The sequence below is a fragment of the Gnatocerus cornutus genome, chromosome 5 (genome assembly GCF_029298725.1).
Source record: "Gnatocerus cornutus isolate USDA-ARS CGAHR chromosome 5, icGnaCorn1.1, whole genome shotgun sequence".
In the NCBI taxonomy this organism is placed as follows: domain Eukaryota; kingdom Metazoa; phylum Arthropoda; class Insecta; order Coleoptera; family Tenebrionidae; genus Gnatocerus; species Gnatocerus cornutus.
Genome location: NC_142237.1, coordinates 7,827,322 through 7,850,771, shown reverse-complemented (window position 1 = coordinate 7,850,771; position 23,450 = coordinate 7,827,322). Strand labels below are relative to the sequence as shown.

Sequence of the window (23,450 nt, the reverse complement as noted above, 5' to 3'; positions counted from 1 at the left end):
TCGCAAACAAAAATTTAGATTGTCATCACGGTACTGCATTTACCACTCTCTGGAGAGATGGCGACTGAAATTGCATAAAACTAATCTTTAAAATAGACTTTTTATAAGTTGCTGTGGCGATTTAAACTTATGCATTGCTAGTGCTTCAGATTAATATTCATAATCTCAGGACAATCCCCTGCAAATCCAATTAAAAAAAATTCTCATCTTGCTAGATCTTGACGTAGAAAAGATGAAAATATATGTCCATGTTTTCACCTTTTTATCGCTCTTAAATCTTTCTGTTTGTGCCTGCGATTTTCCATTTCATTTAAATTCCATAATGCCACTGACCCTTCTGTAAAAAGTGGCAAAAGCGATGATTGATGAACCATTTTTAGAATCGTTAATATTCCTTCCAGGGCAATGTTCGACCGCCAGGACAGTTTGCGCTCGGATTATATGAGTGATAGAGAGTCTTCCAGATATGGAATAGTTCAGCAGGCATCCATCGAAAGCGCCGATTCGAGGTTGTGCTATCTTACATCGTCAGAGGTAAGTCACTGTGGATTTTCTCGATGAAATGTAAAATAGTTTCACGTCGTCGGGTCAAATCTGACAGCATTGTACTATTTTACACGACCCTATGTCGGCGGGACTAGAATTTAAATGACAGGGAATTGAATCGATAGCTAGGCTAATTCAGTTAAAATCACCTAGGATAGAAGAGAAACGTGCGAAAGAGTGGTACAAAGGACTTAATAAAGTTAGAAAAAAATGTGATTACGAGGTAATTGCAAAATAAATTAGCTGGAAAGAGAAATTAGCGTTGATAATTTGAACAGGCGCTCAAGTGGGTATCTATCCATCAAAAATAAATTTAGAGCGGCTCTAATTACAAACCCTTTCCAATACTATTCAGAAGGTTTTTCCCAGTTCTCGTATTAGGCTTTCAATGCTCATTTTAATTCCCAAGGACCTTACTTAAAAACTAATAAATGTTCAATATGATTTCTAGACATCTCTTTGGACAAAACCTGAAGAAACACAATTTATTACCTTTCAAGCTATCAGATTCTTAAGAGCCCTCGTGACAAAACCAGTGTTCTTTCTGTATTTGTACCGTCTATTTGTTCCTTTAAAATACAAAGACACAATAAAATGAAATTAGACTTACTTCAGAAACTGAGAAAGAGGTATAAAGCGGGGAGTGAAATTCCAAATATTTCGACATGAAAGGACACCAACTGGCTGCTGTCATAAAGTCTAAATATATTTCTTCTAGCTTTTCACAATAAGGAAGTTAATTTCTCAGTTCGAAAACATGTTACGTAACGGTACGTTTCCCAGCTAATAGAAATAAATTCAATATTGTACAAGACGTAAGAAGCTTTGTTGGCTCGGGAAAGTTTGTCAATAAAGCTCAATTTGCGCGGAAGATAATTATCTGCTTATTTTGGATCGGTAAAGGATAGAGTTAAACTAAGATTTTATCAACTGTCAGAGTGAGAATGAAGAAATTTTTCATACAAAAAAACAAACAACGCATACGATCCCCATTTGCACAATAAACTCATTTTTTTCTTGTCGTATATACGTTGAATGGACGAGATTCCTTTTTATACTTTCTTGTTCATTTCCATAAGAAAATGACAAATGTAATAACACCAGTAAGGGCGAGATTTCAAAGTGTCAGCTTTATTAAAATATCGAATATTGTGTTTGTGTTTGTGGGGACAATCTGCTTCTTGCACTTTGTGGTTGATTTTTCACGCCTCCACTTGATTCGAGGTGTTCTACCACGAACGTGTGATTAGACAGTCAACCACCAAACTGTTGATTTTGCTCTAATTACAAACCGCAAATGTTGATTTTCCCGAAATGAAATTTCACATGTGGTTATACAAACACCATGAAACTAAATCCGTCTTTGAAAATTTATAGTCAAGCTAACACAACCGTAATATTTTCTTATCAAAAATCATGCAGATAGCAACACATTCAAAACTACTTCAATTCCGACATCTCGTCCCCAAACATCTTCCTCGTCATAAAATCTCCCTGGGCTTGTTTCCATTTTAAATCCTCCCGCCTTTCTCTCGTATTTCTCCTCCTCGTAATTATCGTGGCGCATCTTCAGCATCGATTCTCGGCGACTGTTGCGCCCGGAAACTCGGTAAAAAGTTGGCCCAGAACGTCCTTGACTCACTTACGATGGAAACCATGTTCACCTCAAATTGATTCTCCTACACCGAAGAAATGCCAGCTCTCTCGCTCCGGGCCGGCGTTGCGTTTCCGGGTACGACCGGAGTTTGCGCACTGGCGCGCTCCGCGAATGTCATCTTGCAGTAGCCGATAAGCTGTGCGGAAATATGTGTGAAAAATTCACGTGTTTCCTGCGGGATTCCGTCCATTGAAGGCGACGATGGAAAACTTCATCGGCGTCGTCGGATTCCGACGTCCCGGACTTCCACCAGAGTAGTGTAGCGGGCGGCTTTTTCCAAAATGATCAAAGCACCCTGTTGTTTCGCTATTGGGGAACAGCATGGTGCGCAGGCGTGTTGAGTATGTTATGAAATTGGTATGTATTTTGGTTTTGGTAGAATAGTGGTGTGGCACATGGACGACATGTGCTGATGAGAGATTCTATAATTTCAAACATTTTCGGATGTTTTTATTTCGGTGAAGAACGCGCGATTTTGTTTTGTAGCGAGACGGAGGAGAACCTAACGGTTTTGGTTCTTTAAGCATGTTCCCCAACGGGAAAGTTTCAAGTCTTTTATATTTTCTTGTAACTTAAATTGTTTGCTAATTTTATTTTCTTTTGTGTTTTAGGAACATGAGAGTATTAAGGTTGGAAACTCTTACTTACGAAACATAAATTTTTAAGTTTGTTCTGATATGCCAGTCAAGCTTTAATAAGTATGCGAAAATCCTAGAAAAGTAAAAAATAAGGAAATGTTTATAAGAGCATGAGCGTAAAATAAACGATCTACCAGGAATTGCACTAGCTTCCTTGCGTTTATTTTTAGTCGAATGTAATTAACCCTGCAGCGTGTACCCTATTGATCTTCTGCACTCTATTTTCTGTTTAGACGATACATCTACATTTAAAGTGAAGATCAAGAGGTGCTTGTGCAGACTTAATTTGCAAAAGTGTCCGTTGGGGGCTTTTGTTTGAAAAATCAGTTTGCCAAATATAAAATTTAAGGAGTTTGTTGCTATAAAATTTCTTACCGATTCAATATTGTTTAAATTAGAAACCATTATCTGTAAATGAAAATTGTTACATTGAGGAAAGACTTTGTTCTTTTTTTTTTGATAAATTACTTTTATGCCATTTGGTAGCCCTCAAAAAATTAAAGTTATTTGTGGTTGTAGGTATAGCAATTTCGAAGATAGCTCTGAATTTTGCGTTCATTTGAATTAAATTACTTTTGAACTAACATATTGCAATTTTAGACAATCCATTGAGACTTATTAAAAAGTTCTAAAGCATAAACGATGTTGGGAGATAAAATTACAAAGTACGGCATGCTTTAAATTTATCTGAGACATGTGAATATGTATACAATGGTATAATAAAAAAAATTACCTTTTATGTTTTTTTTTCACTTTTTTGGCTTTTACTTTCTAATTTCCTTCGATTCTTTCAGTCTCGGAAAAAAATAACGCTCGGTCTTTGGTATGTAATTACTATTGTTGGATAGTTGGACTCTAAAACTCTTTCTAAAACGGTGATATTCTAATTTTATCAGCATTTCAACCATTTGATCTGAATCTGTAAATAACGAATGATACTTAGCTGAGGATAAAATTCAATTTATCTCCGTGTCTCCACCAGATACATGACACAAAGTTCACCTAAGTTAAATTGGAAAACCTAATTTAAGTTACTTTTAGAAAAAGGTATCCTAGTGCACTTGAAATTGCTTTATCTTCAAATTGGTGCACCTTTAATTTATGTTTTATAATTTAGTTTTTGCTTTCTTTGCAATACGAGAATCTAACACGAACTTGATTAATCCTAAATTCATTTTAATCTTGTTTATCTGAAGCTTGCACGGCTAGATTTATTAACACAGAAGTTGAGGTGTAATTCGTTTTTCTACATTTAACTTTAATTGACATTTTACTAAGAGTAGGAGATCGATTAGTTTGGATATCTAAAATTTAGATTTCGATTTGCTGATTTGCTGAAGGAATACTAATGATCCAAACAGAGTTACACAACTCGACGAAAATTGAAAGTACTGAACTATAAAATTCAATTCTAAAACAGTTTCTAAGCTTATCCGGACTTTTTGCTCTCTTGTTTGTCTTTTTTGGAAAACCAGCGAAATCGTTTAAAACTGTTAATTACCACAAATTTCCAAGTTCTGCATATAGGTATACTTAAATGTGTTAATTTTCTCGTCGAAATTCCTCCGCTTCTCAATGACACTCAACAAGTTAAATTAAACCTCCATGTCTTTCACGCTATCTGCACATATCATCGGTACATCTCCTCGTCCTACATTCTCGCTCACGATATCTGAAAATTAAGCTTTTTCTATTCCTTTGTTTTATTCACCCTCACACTTTTTCCAATAACCTCGTTACTTGTTGAACTGCCGCTCCATTTTTACGATCCAATTTAAAATCACAATCACCATAATTGGCTGGGACGCGACATCACCAACTAATCCTCTTATCCTCGTCAGATGTTTAATTTCTTAAGTGGTTAATTAAAAACGTACACTTGCATCAGTCTAATTAATTCCCGGATCGTATTTCGTTGTGTAAAGTAGGACGAGTGCACATGACTGTGACGAGCATAAAGACGCCGCTAATAGAAAAGTGCAGGATTACATTAAAGTACGTCTAAAATGTCTTTGACAAAAACTAGGAGCTTAAAAACTTCCAATTGTGGAATGTTTTAAACTCGCGTAAAAATGGTGGATGCGCCGGGCAAAAACGTACTATTTCCGTTCGGTGCTCGCTTTGATGGCTTTCGAAGCTGAATTAAAGCAGACTTACACCACGAGCTCACTCATGTGATGTAATGTAACACATTGTGATGGGGTGTAATATTGGATTGGTAGTGCAATGCAGTCTATTCTAGGTGTCACTTTGCGTTAGGTGCGGCAAACGTGTTGACGCTTGCGACGTGAATAATGTCTCTTATGTCTGACAGTTGACGACTGCTATTTATCAACATTGTCGCTCACATATTACAAAAGCAATTTGTAAAATTAGCAGAGACGTATTTCTTTTCGTGATTCCCACGCGGAACAAATACGAACGTATTTTTGAGATAAAAACGTTCAGTGCGCTCGCAACAAGAAAAATGACGGTCTTACAACGTTTTATGCCAAAAAGAAGAAGACACCAAATTTATTATTGATTAAACACTTGAATTATGCCGCTATTATCGGAGCTTGGGGGTGCTTAAAACGCTAGAACAATGAAAAATTAAGCACAGAATACAGATGCAGCTGGGGAACTTGATGTTCGACTCGCGAATATGAGAGGCTGCGAGTGATAAATCGGTAAGCGCATCATAAGATATAAATCTGTATCTATAACGACAACATTGACGGGCGTAATATGAGCAGCACACGGACGTGTTTCTCTAGAGGATCGCGGAGATATTCCTAGATGTAGATTCTTTTGATATCGGGAGATTGAAGTTGGAGGTGTTCGTTTACCAAACGTGTTTCCCATTTTGAATAAAAAATTCTTGTTCACAATTAAGAAGTATTTTCGAACATTTTTTAGACTAAAATAAAAGTGAAGAGCTAACAAAATGCAACTCATGTTGTTTACTGGCTTGGAAAGAAACTAAAATACTTCGGTCCACAATATCACAGCTGCATCGGTGTCGATATTTCATTTATGCTAGAACAAGTGCTGAAAGCCCTAATCAACCCATAAATATTAAACTTTTAATTTAACACTGATATTGCTTATTAAAATTGTAATAACAACCCACCGGGTGATAAAGGAAGCTGTAAATTTTTTCGTCATCCCGATGTAGTAGCTAGGAAAACTCTATCAGCGCTCATTTCCTGAGTTTTCTTTCAGGAAAGCGTGCTCGTGTGAGTTTATTTCCCCGGCAATAAATAGCGCCCTTGTAAATATTTATCGCTTTTTACGGTTTGCTCGCAGCACCATTGCGAGTAGCGTGTAATTCAATATCTTTAATCGCCTCATTCGATTTTTTCTGGAGGAGAAATCTTCCGTTGCCGCTCCGGTGCGATGGCGGCACCGTCGTGCATTGATCCGGTTTAGTTCCAGATTTAGCCACAAAACGGAGAGCAGCATGATCGGCCCTTCTGGCTCCTGCTCTCAGTTTGACGTCATGACTCGCACAGAGACCATGTAGTTCCGTCACGGAGATGTTCCATAGATAGTCGTTCCATAGAGGTTGCAGTGTCTCCGATTTTTGTTTCTAGCGCAAATTTTTTTTATGACCGGTTCCATAGTCCCCGACGTGTAAATAAAAATTTCCGCAAGCGAAAGTTCAATCTTCAGAGCGCAGTGTTGTAAATAAGTGCTTCGTCGATGTCTAGTTAGCTGAAAGTTAAGAACATCGTCAACCCGCTGTGATAAAGCAAAACTGTTCGAAATCTGTATTGCCTTAATGTCGGCTTAGTTGTTACTTGTACAGTGTAAAAACAGTGCCTTTACCGTTGGAAACACCAAACAAATCAAAAGTTATGTTTGCGCAAATTTTATCTGAGTAAAAACGATGGTGGAGTCCAACTCGTGCTCCAGGAAATGCGGAAGAGTCTGTAACGGGGACGCATCTCCAGAAAAGTCGTTGATGTCGCGACGTCGACGGCACAAAACTGTGCATTTCGGCGACAATTTGTTGTTGCAAGTTTGCACTAACGCGAATATACAATCGCACGTCACCTGTCCGACAATGGAGCCCAACGTCCAACAGCTCTTTAGTTTCATAGAGCAGGTGTTGAGCGCGTGGGTTGCCGAGGAGGGACTTACCTCTCAAGGGGAAGTCAGCGAAATGGATGAGAAAGAATTGCGGAGGAAACGGTATAAAAAACACTGCGCTAAAGTTAAACGATTAGACATTAGAAGAATTGTGGCGGAAATTTCAAAACTCGATGGAACGAGGTTCTTGGGAAACTTGCGCTACAGACACGTGCATTTCAAAGGAAACCCCAATGAGGAGGGCTGCAACGAGCTCTTTCTACGAAAGGTAATTTTATACAAAAAAATTGAAATATATTTTATTATTTTTTCTATAAAAAAGTTTGTTATTTTATTTGTAAACGATTACGATAGAACGATAAATTGTGTCAATTTATCCCGATCTTTTTATGTAGATTCCCATGGATGAAAAATAAACATTGGACATTTGGGATTCTGATAAAGGCACTGAATGAGTGGTTTTTTATTATCACTAGTTATGCCAATTTCACAAATAAAATTCAAATACATAGTGCTTTTAAACATCAACTTTCGGAAAAAGTGCGCTCTAGAGTTTATAATTTTTTGTCTGCCCTTGTACTTTGATAAATTTTGATCAGTTCCTCATATCAATCAATATTGGTGAAATCAGTCTTCTCTTCTTCTTCGTGGCTTACCTTCAGCTTCCGGAAAAAAAAACATTTAGGGGAAATACGTTTTTAGCGACATACGCCCTTTCATTTTGAGATGGTTTTCCAATAGATTAGTGATTATTTATTTGTAATTCCCAACCTTTTTCGTGTATTGAAAATTATGCACAATTTTTTTAAACCATTTATAATCTTTATCTTTCTTTAACTTCAAATGGAGACTTTAAAATGTATCTTCTGAATTTTACTAAAACCAAGGCTTAAAACTCATGCAATATTTTGTACAGATTTTAATTAACCAAAAAACAAAGAATCTACTAATAAATTGCAAAATTAGGAACAATAAGAATTTTTAACTTTAAGTCTGAAGTTGCTCGAAATTTTTTACCTTCAAATTACTCCAACTTTAGCTGAATTTGGTAAATATAATATATGATTTATTTTGGGTGACGCTAAAATTTAAGTTTCTTTGAAACTTAATGTTTGTCTAGACTCTAGAAATAATTTATTTTGAATAACCACTCAATGTTCTTTGTTCCGCTGCTTCTAAACTGCAGCAACAAGCAATACGCTTTATGATCTTGCAGAAGGGCGAGATCTCAATATTTTAAACAGTGCATCACAAAGAAAAATCTATGCATTAATTCATGATTTAAATAAAAGAGTAGATAGAATTGATAAAAAATCAATTTTTTAGCTGACATTGCTTGTTTTGATCATAATTATGTTTTATCTTATTTGGATGCATTCCAATATAGTGTTTGGAATTAAAGTGAGGTTTTTAAGACGAATTCAAAAATAATTTACAGTACAAGCGCCAAAATCGAGCTGAATGTGAGCGAGCCTTTGCTGTGAGCTTTTCGGGAGAGAACTGTACATGATTTTACTCCTTCATCAAGCGCCAGTTGTGATTTTCAACGACAGCAGTATAAAAAAATTGCTCTCGACTGTGGTTTCCCTATTTTAAAACCTTTGTGACTAATGCAAGAAGAAAAAAAGCTGCAATTAAAAAATCGATTAAAATTTGTATTTTTAACGTAAACTTGCGGTTCAAAATTGCAATCAACTGGGCTCTGTATTATTATGATTCAAAATAACAAAGTTCAATGAAGTTTTTACAATCTATAGTTCGACAGATTAACAATTTTTTGTTTTAAAATAGCATACCAAATAACTATAGAGCTGTACGGAATTTTTATTAAGAGCAAATTGATTTCGATTTTTTTAGTTTGTTTTATTTAGTAAAATTCTGGCAAAGCTCTAATTTCGGTTAAATTAAAAACAGAAAAAGCCGCGAAACCTCTTAAGTGACTTTTTTCGCACTTAGAAGTAAGTGCTTTTGCTTGTAGGTATTTGATTCATTTTAAATCATACTCAATTTCAGTAGCTAGATTGAATCAAAAACTGAACCTTGTTACGTCGCTTCCATCATTTCAAGTGCACCCCCGCGGCAAGTGAACTAGTCATTAATTTGAATTCTTCGTTGTTACATGTTCGCCTAAGCTTTTCCATATTCAAAGAGCTTTGTTTATTCGAATTGCACTATTATCTAAAATGCAAGCGCACCTGCAACAGTTCGTTTCTACTTCAGTGCCCTCATTTACTCTCGTTGAGAATGAAATACGACGAAAACTTTCCAACAAATTTATATTGAGTCATCTCGAAACAAGCTGGCAACCTATGACGTCATGCTTGCAAATTATTCGGAAACAAAGCCTTTTGTAGCGTTGAGCGGTCAAGATTACATGCATTGCCTCTCCCATGGGAGAGATTACGGGATGTGCTCTTGTTCCCTTTTTTATGTAAAAATTATTCATCGCGCCGACCAGAATCATAAAAGCTTTCCGAATTTTTTTAATGGGTGACGTACGATAGGGGGGAATTAATTTGCCTGCGTGTGGGATTATGGGCGCTCTGTGTCGAATTTGCCTTATTTTCTAGAAAGAGGATCTGCGTTTATAGTCGCGAGGGAGAGTTTTGTCCGGAAAACAATTTCTACGCAATCTGTTTATGGAAGTGGAATCGAATTTAAAATTGCTGCTACGGTCATAAAAGGTAAAGAACCGGAGGAATTCGGGACGAAATTGGCAGGTGTCCTGGAATTTTTAATAGAACTGAAACGACTCCACTGCGTGCAGGAGCAGAAATTTTATTAATTAAAAATTCTACTTAGTGTCCTAATTAATTACCACCACACGCGAAAGCTTCTAAGTTTAAATTGGATTTATTCCTATCCCAACAAATTATCTCATCACGAAGATAAAAGAATCGAACCTGAAAGCAGGAAAACAAGCACTTTAGCTGCCTATATTCTAAAACCTCTCATTAGTTTATGAGAAATTTGTATGTTCAAAGGTGTAAACCAGATTTTTTACGGCATCTTAAAAATGTTGCGAGAGTTTAAGTAAAATCCGCACTTTGACGTTATTTTTGCCCCCTTTGCCCTTTCCTGGTGACGGAACTATGTAAAGCTGCTTAAATATTAAAGGTCGAACAAAGTCCTAAACAAGGATATCATATATCAGGCACGTAGCAAGATAATGGGAACCTGATTTGCCTAGAAAAGATCCTACGATTCGTAGATAACTCCACCACGTGCTATTTTTATTGCCAGGATTTGCTCCTCGTCGCCTTCGTTTTGGTTTTCTGCAAGCGTTTCCGGGAAACTCCGGGAAATTGCAGTTTAAGTGTGTGTGAAAGTTTTCAATTTGGTGTTAAGGAAATAGCAGATTAATGACGATTTTTAATGCGAGATTTTAAAACTTTGGAGGAAAATCTCAGATTACGGTTTAAATTTTCACAAAAATGTTAGTCGTGATTTATGTTTACTTTGTGGAGATAAAAATAAAGTCACAAAAGCTTCTAAATTGGGGTTGGCGCAATAAATTATTACAGACTTCTTTTCATATAAAATTGAAAGAAAAATACGCGTTCCAAGAAGGGCCAAACAACATCAGTGGAGTTGATGTGTGTAAATGAATCATAAATTGTGGAATTATTTATGACTTTTAATTTTTCACCTTTTTGGTAATGACACAGATTTTTCTCTGTGAAAATATGTCAGCTCTCAAGTTGATGGCAATTCTTGAGTTTATGCACCCTCCAGGCGACGTTGTGAAACCTCAAACACCTTCCTATCTACTTCGGTGTCGTTAAGCCGAAAATTAAATAAAGTCTAAACCGTGTCGCGGATTTCTGTTGGAACATTAACCGCGATCCGTCACCCAAAAAATTCGCAGAAAGCATTTAATATTTCCTCTTTCAGCATTTTTTAATCTGAAAAATATAGAGTGTTTGAAGGCTTGATTACAATACCGACAAGGGTGGCATTAATATTTCAACGGTCGAGGGTGCACCCTTCAACAAGTACATAACTGTAATCGTTAGAAAGCATTTGCATAAAAGCAGCTTAACCTCGAGAATGTTTTATGAGAATCGACGGAAACACGTGCACAGATCTCTGGAAGTCGGTAAAATTGTGGAGTTGGGATATTGCGGCAAACTTTTACGATTAATCTCGCTGGAATTAATTGAAGGGATTATTTCACACATGAGATTCGTGATCAGCCACAAATGATTATGTTTGGATAAAAACAGATTGGAGCAAAATTTCACTACGCTTGAGCTCATCAGAATTTATCGTCTGCATAAGAACAAAGAAAATTATATTTGCCCTAAATGATAAATGCACTAAATTTGTTATTGTTTGAACTGTCGGGGAAATGTAGGGTGCTTACCCCAACGCTAAATGTCAAGTGTCATTTATCTTGTTGTGGTTAATTAATCGTATTTCTGCGTATTACTAATTAGTACAAGTTCAGCATAATAACTACAACACTGTAAATTCTCACAACAGAGAAACAGTTTTTTGCCTCAAATTTACATTAAACTCTTTGAGCGGAAACTAATTAAAAGCCGGATACAAACTTGTTTAAAAAAGTTCGAACGAGAACTTTGACAAGGATTTTATTTCGAAATTAAATTATCATACATTAACATTCTTCTCGGGCTTCTCACTTGTTCCATATTTCTACACTGCCAGATGACGTTCAAAACATTCCATTATTATTTTTATATTTCCGCCTTCTATACACTGCAACGAGAAATAAATAATCTCTGGGAATAGAAAAAGATGAATCGCAAAAATTGTATTCCCTTTCCGCATTACGTAAATGGGAAATATTTTAGAGGGGAGAGAGACATTTATTGTATCTCGTCGACTGTGAAATGTTTGATATCGACGTCCTGACGCTCCTGAAAATTTACGGTTTCGACTTGTTTTTACGCTTTTTCTCCGATTAAAACAAATATAATTGAGGCGAGCTGAGGTTTCAAATACCGGAAGTCGTTTAGGAGCTTTCAAGGCTTCAGAAAATTCAATTAGTATAAATTCATTTTTATTAACAGTGGAAATTTTAAATTTTAGATGATTTGTTAAAAGGTTTTATTTCTCTTTGAGCCAAATTTAACCCAGCATAAACCGGAAACCCAGTAGTTTTACAATGCGGGATGCAAATTGATTTTATTAAAATGGTGGATGCGCCGGGAAATAAAAAAATAGCGCAACGCAAATTCCTAAAATTATGTCACATTAAATTTTTATTTTTAAAAGTACAATTGTATTGTCTTTGTGTAATTAATGTCAGATTCAGAATAACTTCCAGTGCTTGAACAACCTCAGGTTTTGTTGTTACAAAGTCTTCCTGAAAAAAGAAATGCAACAGTCTGTTGGAAGTTGTGGTTCGTTGTAAAAGCACAAAATTTTTAAATTGCTCTGTCTTGTTTTAAAAGTATGTAATTTAGCACAATTATGAACTTTAACGCGTCCAAAAATTTTTCTCGTAAAAATAAAAATTCTAAAATTTGATTTGGCGCAACTAGTAAACCTCCAAACTTGAATTGTCTAGTTAAATTAATTTAATTAAATTTGTTTTAAAGCAAATTTATTGTTTAGAGGGGTAGACTATGACAAACCAGGGAATTTAACCGAAGATTTGTAATGGGATTTTCCCTACTTTCTATCACACTTTTACAGACATTGCAGACATTTTATCGATATGACACACACGTTCGGAGCTTGAAGTTTTATATTTAAAGTGTCACTGTGAATAACAAGGTTTTATTTCCGTTGTCATATCAACGTTTAATTTTCGAAATGGAAATTACCAATCAGTTCTCAATAAACCGACAAGCTGTAGCGACTTAATTAGATGATTTTTCCTGAACAATGGCAATAAATAATAGTGCACTGCAATTGGCGTTTAGCTGAAAATGATTAATGCTGGATGCGATGTCGCCGCTCCACAGCATACAAACTCGTGATTTAATTCACACCTGAGTCCATAATTTACAGGCGGGCCGGGAAATGTAATTGTACGGTCCTGCGATATCGTATAAAATAGTGTGTGGCTAGTCAAACATTGTGAGCAAATACAACTCTCTGGGATAATAAAGAAATTCGATAAAACGGAGATGATGTATAAAAGTGGAAATAGAAAAATAAAAATTTTTATTAAAAGAACCCAACACGTATAAAAAGAAAATAAAAAATTCATTGCCAAGCGTTAAACAATTCTGGTTTTGTTGGGGTCGTAACTTTTATTTCTGCTAACTGAGAAATGTCGCAGGAATATTAGGATTCCCAAACGGTACCATAACGGAATTCCAAGGAGTTTATATTGAAGTTACGACGGTGTCTGCTCGAATGGTAGTTGGTCCATTATTTTTTGAAATATCTTTCCACGAGCTCTAATAATGGACTTGATTGTGGGGTGGGCTAAATTGAAGTCACATGATCGATACCGTTTTCATCAACACGTCAAATATGATAAGCAAGTAGTGGAAGTGCTGGAGAAAATTGGGTTTTTGTACGGCGAGATTTTTCATCTCTCTAACTAAACTAATTTCAGTTTAGAGACTTTTTCAGACGGACGAAAAACTAATGCTTGTGCGAGATAACGTCATGCATGTGTTTAGTCTGTATTACAAAAGCCGAACACGGAAATACGGACTAATGAGCTCATATTTCAGCGGGGGCATTAATCAATATGGGGGCGGCAGACTGGGGGAGGATGATGCAATAGTGCTCACTGATGAGAGCAATCTGCGAAATATGAACAGAAGTTTGATGTCATATATTGGTTACCTATTTTCATTTAACAAAAAGCGCCTCTTTGCCGGATTCCTGCTTGGTTTCAGTTCCAGCACGTACAGACTGGAATAGATTACAGGAGAATATTACGAACTAGACGGATAGTAGTAGATTTAAATGCAAGCACTGTAATATTTAAGGGATGGATGCATTAGCCAAGTTCAACTTAACTGCTTCCATTACATGGGAAACTTTGATAGAGAGTTATAGAAAACTTGCTGAAAACCACTCACGAGATATGAGAAAAATGTCAGCAGGTGGCTTCTTATAGCTGCACCGACCTAAAATTTAATGCAAGAAATTTTAATTAAAAATTTCAAGTTTGAGAGTTTGATAATGAGACGTTCTAATACGATTTAATCGTATCTTTGTTGTTTCAATGCTTATTAGTGGCTTAAAAGAGAGCAGACATCATTCCAATTTGAAAATGAGTTATTACGACAGAAATGTGTTAAATATACATGTCTCAGTTGACATTTTGTCGCGATAAAACCCGAGCCCATATTTCAACCGTCAGAGATTGATGATATCTCCATGCATGCTTCGAAAGCACAAAAATAAACAATTCCGCGTTTGCCACGACTTCCCAAGAAATATGGAGGAAGATCATCGTCGCAAACATCGCGCCCTAAATCATACCTTTTTCTATCCACCGAGATAAGACACTTCGTCGAGATTTAATTGTGCTTTTTTCGGTGGAAGCCGCGCACTTTCGTAATTAAACACAATAGAGCTGTGTCAACAAAATGAAAATAATTTTATGTCTCTGTACACATTCTATTCATTAATGAAGCTTTGACGTTGGATTTAATCATTTCACCGGCAACAAAAGCTTTATAACGAGTTCGTGCTTTCAAGAACCCTTTTGAGCAGCTTCTTTGTAATTTGGGTGAGGATCGAAAAAATTGCGCTATTTTGGATTATATTTTTAAATTAAAGCATACTTATGGATGTGACTTGAGTTGAGAGTTTTCGGGTGAGAGCTTGGAAACAAAGCTCTCGCGAAGAAGAGTGCTACACTATAAGCCTTTTTGCGGACAAAGGAAAAACTACCGGAAACGAACAAAAGGAAGGTTCATGCGGAGGTGCAGACTTGCTCCAATATTGACTATGCTACTATTACCGGTTTACAATTACTCCTCTTTTTAGATTGCACGCTGAAAAATAGAGAAAATCTTCTAGTACTTCGTAAACATTTTTTAATACTTCCAAACGTTCAAATTACACCAAAATCACATCCTGTGAAGCAGCTATTTGTTGGCGATGACATAGTTTCGTCTCGTTTTGATTATTAATTACCCCAAATGGATTAGACATCAGCAGCTAGACGAGGGTACGGCTTTGTGGAGACAGGTACAATGCAGCAGATAAAACAGACATAATACATTTAAAAATAGATAATTCTTTGTTTACTGACACCCATTATGTGGAATAAATCAGGACGGATAACAAAGAGTCACATTAGCAACAAAGTAAATTCATCGTGTTTGGTGCAGTAAAAATGTTCTAGTTGTAATAATGGCTGCGTGAAATGATAATCGTTCCATTAATTTTATGACTCGTCGCTTCTATTTAAAAAAAAATTGACCTAGATTAACGCAATCGATACAATTGTGTTGACATACGAATCCAAGTTAAAAGGGTTTTTGTTGTATTCTTCGAGTTTGAATAAATGAGAATTGAAAAGCATTTTTGAAATTGTTTACATTGAAACGGATACTATTTTTAGTTAAGACTGCTTTTAATTATTCACAAGTGGGTTCTCTCATTTCGTTTTTCCGGCCGATAACACGTGTCAACAATTTTTGGACCAAGTTTGAACTGGACCAGTGGAAAGCCTGTTTTGCTTCATCAGGTCAGGATTCAGAGATATTTGTAAAATAAGTTTTTTTTGGAGACATTTCTTTTACTTTTGGGTTTTTTCAGTTTTGCTTAACAACCCTATAATATAAATAATTTTTCCAAGGAACTATAAAAGTAGCCGGGAAAATTAATTTTGCCAAATATGTAAAAAAACTGAAATTTCAAAAAATTAACAGTTTTTAAAAATTTTTTGCTACTCTTTTGAATGGAAAATTTATCATTTTAGGTTGTGTTAAAACTAAAGTCATTTTAAAGTTTAATATGTGCCTAGAAATTACGCCAAAAAATAACAAAAAGTTTGTTCGGTAACTTTTACACGATAAGATCTAACAATGCATTTGAGCGTATTTGAGGGTCATTAAGACAAATTGTCCGTCTTTTCCATGACGCATTTCAATGAAAAATCGATCTAATAATTTTTGAGTTATATGGAAAATTTCACATGAAAATCTTTAAAACTAAGTTTTTTTTGTGACGAAATTAGTTTTGAAAAATATTATGGGAAGTGCTAATTCTAGCGATAAGTTTTATAGGTCCTTGGAAAGCTTATTAAATTCCTTTTCTAAAATCACTGTCAACCAATTTCATAACTTTGCAAATTTTCAAGAAAAAGAAATAAATACATTTGTGGAAAGTAGTATTTACCTAAAAAAAATATTAAGAATATATAAATTAAATATAAGAATATATCTGAATCCGGATATGATTAAATAAAACGGATTTTTGATCAGAAACTCTTTTACTGTAGAAATTATTGTTTAGTACAACTTTTTTCAAAATTTGTTGATTGGCGTAATTTGAACATTTAACCTGTCACACGCTACTCTGATGCAGATAATTTAATTCCCATTGGATGCCGATTCTTGCATTTCCGGGAAATTGCAAAATGGTCGGTATTTCTATAATTTTATTACCCACATCAAACTAATAAAATGGCGTCTATTTTTTCGGCAGGTTTAATTAAAATTTTTATTACTTCGATGTCAATTTGAATGAATGCTCTGTTTTTGCGCTATTCGATTAGTTCTTTTACATGTGTTTATAGCCAACGAATTCCATTCAAAACGAGGACTATCACGTTTTTAAAAAGGTACATTATAATACCTTTTTTAAAGTTCTTTAATTAACTTAATTATAACTTCAAAATCGATTTTGCGTAAGAGTGCATTTGTTCCGTTTCGGCTTCTAGTCCAAGCATTGTTTTACAGACGCTCCAATCAACTTTTAACTTTTAATTGGAATTTGTATTTTGTAACAGTGGAGGAAGCTCCACTTCTCTACGATCGAACTTCAACAGCTTATAACGGAAAAGGAATGTTTTTCTCATTCGGAACAAAGACCGTTTTCGTTTATTTTAGGAACTATTTATTTCTGATTGAAGTGCCATTTTCGTTTTCGGTCTTCACTTTTGAATAAATTAGGTCTATGGGCCTAAGTTGCCTCTTCCAAATTTCCGCTCTGCTCTCCATAGCCACCTTGGGGTGTTTGCCGTCACTCTTTGTCTGGATCAAAAACTACTTGACCCGAAACGGGACCGATTATGATGGATAGCAGATGGAGAGCGGCCAGTGTTGACGTTCAGTCATTCGAAAATTGATTAATTGAGCTGAGGTTGCTGGGGGTTATTATACAAATGTAAGAACAATAACAGTATTACTTCAACAGAATCCTGGCTCGAGTTGAGCGGAAAATATGAAATAAAATTTACAAAAATACGTTCAAATTCTTCTTCTATAAAATCCCTTCTTTATTGGTAATAATGTCTCTTGGTACAAACAAAATTGGGTACACAGAGCCTGCATTTTATTGCGCGCATAAAGTCTCGTTTAAAAATTGACAAAATGTACACAAAAGTGAGCTAATTTTGATTTTCTTTTTAATTTGGAGTAGCTGCATATTTGCAAATACTCAGTAAACGTTACGACGACTGTCCCACAGTGTAAACAGAGCGGCCACACAAAACGTCTATTGAAACACATAAGCTGACGTTGAAAAGCCCAACGTTTCTCTTTGTTCGGTTGATGTCAACTCGTCTGTTGAATCAGCTTTTTTATGGTTTAATTAAACATACATGTTAGTCCTCTTGTCAAATTTGTGTTTCTCTTCAGATATCCGACGATGATCGCATGTCCCTCACAACAGCCGTTTCCGACGAGGATGACGGCGAGAGCGTCATGAACTCGCCTTACAAGGCGAAGCAGACAGGGACTGCTGCAGCATCTTTCAACTGCACCGGTGCGGTTCGCAAAGCCGGGTAAGTCCAAAGTTGTTGTCTACAACTTACGAGATTATTACTAAGAACTTGCGTAAGCGTAAACTTGTTTGTTTTCACTAAAGCTTCATCGGTTGGGTTAACTCGGGGGTTTTTCTTGTTGCGTAAGCTGTTCCGTTGGAGAAGTTCAGCCTCAATTCATAAAAAATGCATGGAGCTTTTGAAACCGACGGTTTGCGTAAACCGTTGTTGATTAATTGCGGGGTTAAGTGTAAGTGAACGGGTGAAACTTGGAAGTTTGTTACGCTTTTATTAATATTTCCTTGAAGAAGGTGACAGGATAACTGTAGTCTCCTCGACTTACACAACAAGTAATTTAATTCAACTAACGTTGACACTTTTCCGGTCGGTGTAATAGTTGGGGCAACATATTTCAGACTAACTTTCATAAAACAAAATAGCACTCAGGGATTGAGGCGGGGTGCGAGTTTTTATTACATAACTTTCGCGAATCCTCCCGACAATATGAAATTTGTCAGTGACGCACTTATACCTAGACGTGCAATAATCAGTGACCGGAGTTTTTATAGGCGCAAACTTCTTTCCTCTGGAGTTTCGTGTACGTGACCGCTTCGAGTGCCTATTAGTCTGAACGTGAAGGGGCCATTATCAGAGGCGTCGCTTGTTATAGCCCCATATGAGTTTCTTTTTTATATGTGCTGAACCCACGGCGTCTCATCAAATCCCCCAATTGTCCGGTAAATGAGCAGGAAAATTGCCGATAGCCTCCAATTTAGTGCTTTAAATACCTCGGGGGATTGACAAATTGCTAATAACTGCTGTTTTGATTTTTGCGGACGTGGAGGTATGCAAACACGGAAGGGTTTAGCCCCATTGCGTCCATTTTTATCGATTAACAGTCGCTAGCTTCAGACAACGTTATTTGACGAGTACAGAATTAAGTTTTTTTAGAATGCAATCTTCGGAAAATGAGAAACGCTTAGACATTGCTCCAAGACAGAAATTCAATAAAAGGGAATTGTCTTTTATATAATAAATTTTATGTCTGGGTGGTTCTATGTTAAGAGGTAAATTTGGTGGCAATGCCAAAAATGCCAAAATATTGATGATCTAATCATTGCAGTTTTTAACACTATAATAATTTATAATAATCGCACAGAGCAAAAGACAGAATTTTTTTCAAATTTTTCTCATGAAAACGAGCCAAAAAATTTCGTCACTTTTTATTAATTTTTGTAATTTTTACAGTTTTAGTCCTAAAATAGTGAAATTTAGAGGTTTTACTGCTTTCGGCTAATTTATCAACTGGGCGAAATTTTGATATTGTAGACCCGGAAACAAAAATTATTAAAATTTTTATTTTAGGGGCAAACCAAGAATTTCCAAAACATTGTATAAAATTTCGTAACTTTGACAGTTTGAATCCGAAAACACTGAAATTTGGAGGCTTTACTGCTTTCATCCTGTTTATAAGCTGTGCTAAATTTAGAAATTTTAGAAGAACCAAAAATTATTGAAACTTTTATTTTAGGGACAAACTAAAAATGACCGTCACTTTGTATAAAATTCTGTAACTTTGACAGTTTAAATTCTAAAACAGTAAAATTTGGAAGATTTAATACTTTTATCCTGTTTATCAACAGTGCTAAATTTCAAAATTTTATAACAAAAAACAAAAATTATTAAAATTTTTATTTTGGGGACAAAAAAGAATTGGAGGCAACAAAAATTTTTCTTTACTTTCTATTAAATTCTGTAACTTTGGCAGCTTGAGTCCTAAACTAGTAAAATTTGGTGGATTGACTTTCATTTTTCGAATTTTTAAAATAAGGTACAAAAATTATTAAAATTTTTATTTTGGGGACAAAAAAGAATTTTTCTTTACTTTCTATTTAATTCCGGAACTTTAACAGTTTTAATTCTAAAACAATTTTGAGGTTTTACTACATTTGACTTGTTTATCAAATGTGTCAAATTTTAAAATTTATAAGCATAAGACAGAATTTTTTGAAATTTTTATTTTGAAGATGAACTATTTTCACCACTTTTATTCAATTTTGTAACTTTGACAGTTTTAGTCCTAAGTGAAATTTAGTTCTGTTTATCAACTTTGCAAAATTCCGATATTTTAGAACAAAAAACAAAAATTATTCAAATTTTTATTTTAAGGACAGATCAAAAAATTTCCCACTTATTTGTACATATTTCCGTAACTTTGAAAGTTTAAATCCCAAAATAATAAAATTTGGAAAGTTTACTACTTTCGACTAGTTTATCAAATGTGTCAAATTCAAAAATTTTCAAGCATAAGACAAAATTTTTAGAAATTTCTATTTTGAAGTCGTACTCAAAATTTCCACCACTTTTTTTAAATTTCGTAACTTTGACAGTTTTAGTTGTAAAATAGTAAAATTTATAGGATCAACTGCTTTTGTCCTGTTTATCAACTGTGCAGAATTCCGAAATTTTAAATTAAACAAAAATTATTAAAATTTTTATTTTAAGGACAACCCAAAAATGTCCACCACTTTGAATAAAACTTTGAGAGTTTAAATCCTAAAACAGTAAGAATCGGAGGTTTTACTGCTTTTATCTTGTTTATGAGTGGTAAATTCCAAAATTTTAGAACAAGAAACAAAAATAACTAAAATTTTTATTTTGGGAACAAACTAAAACTTTACTTTGCTTTCTATTAAATCCTGTAGCTTTGACAGTTTTAATTCTAAAACAATAAAATTTTGAGGTTTTACTACTTTTGACTTGCTTATCAAATGTACCAAACTCCAAAATTTTTAAGCATGACACAGAATTTTTTGAAATTTCTGTTTTTAATATGAACTCAAAATTTCCACCACTTTCTATTAAGTTCTGTAACTTTAACAATTTTAATTCTAAAACAGTCAAATTTAGAGGTTTAACTACTGTAACTAAATTCCGATATTTTAAAACAAGAAACTAAAGTTTTAGTTTACTTTCAGTTCAATTCCGTAACATAAAAATAAACAACATGTGAAAAATGGTATTTTGTATAATTTTTCTGCTCGTAACTTTTTTCTTTTTCAACCGATTTCAATGATAAAATGATAAATGACAAAATTTTCATTCCACCTCTACGATCTCGACCCAGAAAAACGTGTAAAGTTGGGCCCATTAAACTCTCTCCAGTTTATAGATAATACAAATCCTCATTCAAACATGCACCTTTTTTCTGTGTGCACAGATAACGAGAAACTTTGCCCGCAGCGCAATCTCAATCCAAACCTATTAAAGTTGCTTTATATAACAGACAATTGTCAGCATAAGTCTGTAAGCATAATAAAATGGAATTAGCTTCGCTCACCTTAAAGTTTGCAAATCCCGTCTTACTTAAACTTCTAATTAATCTCGTTTGGGATTTCTAGAAATGCACGAAACGTCGTATAAAAGAAAGACCTCTGTCCCTTTGTTGGCTGAGGGTCCATGTTCTTGACATATGTTTCCATATCAATGCAAATTAAATTCGAGACCTAACTAATTGTCAAAGCGTCAAGGATTTTCCGCTGAATTGCAAATCCGGCATAGATACGACTCTATAATTGCATAGTGTTTCAGACTTGTGATTACACTCAGACTTCGTAAATTATTTTCATAAAACTCTGCAGTAATTGAAAAGTTGTGTAGTTTAGAGCGGGATTTACTCAATTTCGCGGCTAATGAGCCGTATTAGAGCGGAATCTGTTCCGGCTCTATCCTGCATCATTTAATTTACTTCTGGAAAAAAATGTTGGTGCAGTGCTAAGATGAGATACTTGGAATAAGATTTTCACGACCGGGAGCAAATTAGACTTGGAGCTTCCCGGAAAAAATGGACTTGAGCTTGGAGTTCTCAGTTTTCAACTATTTGCGGCGGCTCTAGCACTGATTTGAAAAATTGATGAACTGTTTCTCTTTTGCCTTCTAAACGCAGATTGGAAACAAGTTCCCACAAAGGGATTTGTTAGCAATTTGAACAGTTTTTGGCTGTGGGATTAAAGGAATAAATATATTCAATTTAAAAGTGATGAGCAGATTTAAAATGCATTGAAGTTTTAGTGCTGACTTAAATAGTCATATTTGATTATAATGTGGTTCAAATTAATCCACAAAGTCATATTGTGGAATCCAACGTTGAATCAAAATGCTTTCAACTTTTCCAGTGATTGATTGAAGAATTTTATTTGTTTGTAGAATTTCTGTTTCGGTGAATTAGTTCACAAATCTAGTCTATATAATCCAACTCATCACTTTCTGGCTTCCAATTAAAATAATGGACTTCGCCAAGTGAAACTTCTGCCAAAAAACTCGGGACAAACAATAAAGCGTGCGGGCTATAAGAATGAAATATTAATGAAAAAAGTTAGGGAAATTCTGTTAGAAAAAATCGTCATTGTGTGAGCGATATTGACGTTTTCGGGCGCCAAGATCGCTTAACGGAAATCCCACGCCAGATTAACCTGCAATATTTCAACGATTCTTCTCCAATTTCTGTTTTTATATTGGCCGGAATTTGCACTTTTGTGGGAATGTTGACGGTTATTTCGCCAGGTTCAAGGAAAATTCCGCTTTAATCCGGCGTTGCCTGCCTTTGTGGCATTGGAACAAAGAAAAAAGATAAAAGTTTGAATGGAGAAGTCGTTATTGAAGCAGTTTTCGGGGTTCCAAACGATACAAAGTGGGTTTTAGGCCCAATAAATGACTATAAAGAATTGGAGAATGCTTTGCAGGTATATAAATTTACACTTTTTACATACTGCAGATTTTTTCAAAGTTGCCAAGATTCTGCATTTTTTATAGACTTGAGTTATTCATTGAGTCTTTTAAGATTAAAGCTCTTATTCTCTGTGAGTAATTGGTGCTTTCCATATTTATGAGATTTAATTAAATTTGAAGTTCGCGTCCGCAGTTTTTGTTTATTTGAAGGTCTAAAAAGCGGCGATTCCCGAAAATGTCAACCCATAATTCATAACTATAATTTAGAAATTATAGATACCACTCCAAGATATTACTCTATACTTTGATGAAAGATTTAATTAGGAAAGGCAATTTGGGGATGAAAACCCTAATATAACGTTACGACCCAACTATTAATTTCAATCTCTTTTTAATTAAAATTAGCGCAACGACTAATTTATTAGTTCCCAATTATTAGATATTTTAAACATCTTACAAATTACGGACTAAATAATTACCACATCCGTTTCCGTTGTTTTCATTTTATTTCTAACAAAGCACTGCGCTCACATCGCGCCTTTGCATAGTAAAAAGTGAAAATTTATGACACCTTCGTTTATTTTTAACCACAATAAATACGAAGTTCCACTTTTTATATTAACGGAGTGACTCTGAAAAATAAGTCCTGCAAAAGCTCGAGTTTATTAAGATAAAACTGGAGATTCGTTTCTGGCTCTTTTCAAAGAAGCTCGTCTGAGATTATTGGCGATTTAACCGACGGAGAATTGCCCGAATTTAGACGGAAATATTAAAATTAATAGATCCGCAGCTGGGCTTTCACCAGATTAAAAAATACACCAAGAAAGTCGATTACTATACACAATAGAACATTTGGAGGAATAATTTCGCCGCCCCAAGAGCTTTACGATTATGGCACCTACTGAATATAAATCGCAAGGATCTCACAAAC

At 35.0% G+C, this 23,450-nt stretch overlaps 1 protein-coding gene across 3 annotated transcripts in view; it reads left to right on the top strand.

The window, feature by feature from the left end:
* The window catches only part of sif (guanine nucleotide exchange factor still life), a 64,540-nt gene that overhangs the window by 10,756 nt on the left and 30,334 nt on the right, over nucleotides 1-23,450 (top strand). For all 3 annotated transcript variants that reach the window (XM_088037556.1, XM_088037555.1, XM_088037554.1), the window contains exons 12-13: nucleotides 402-534; nucleotides 17,667-17,812. In XM_088037556.1, coding sequence (XP_087893682.1) covers nucleotides 402-534; nucleotides 17,667-17,812 — 279 coding nt within the window. The remainder of the gene's footprint in view (nucleotides 1-401; nucleotides 535-17,666; nucleotides 17,813-23,450) is intronic.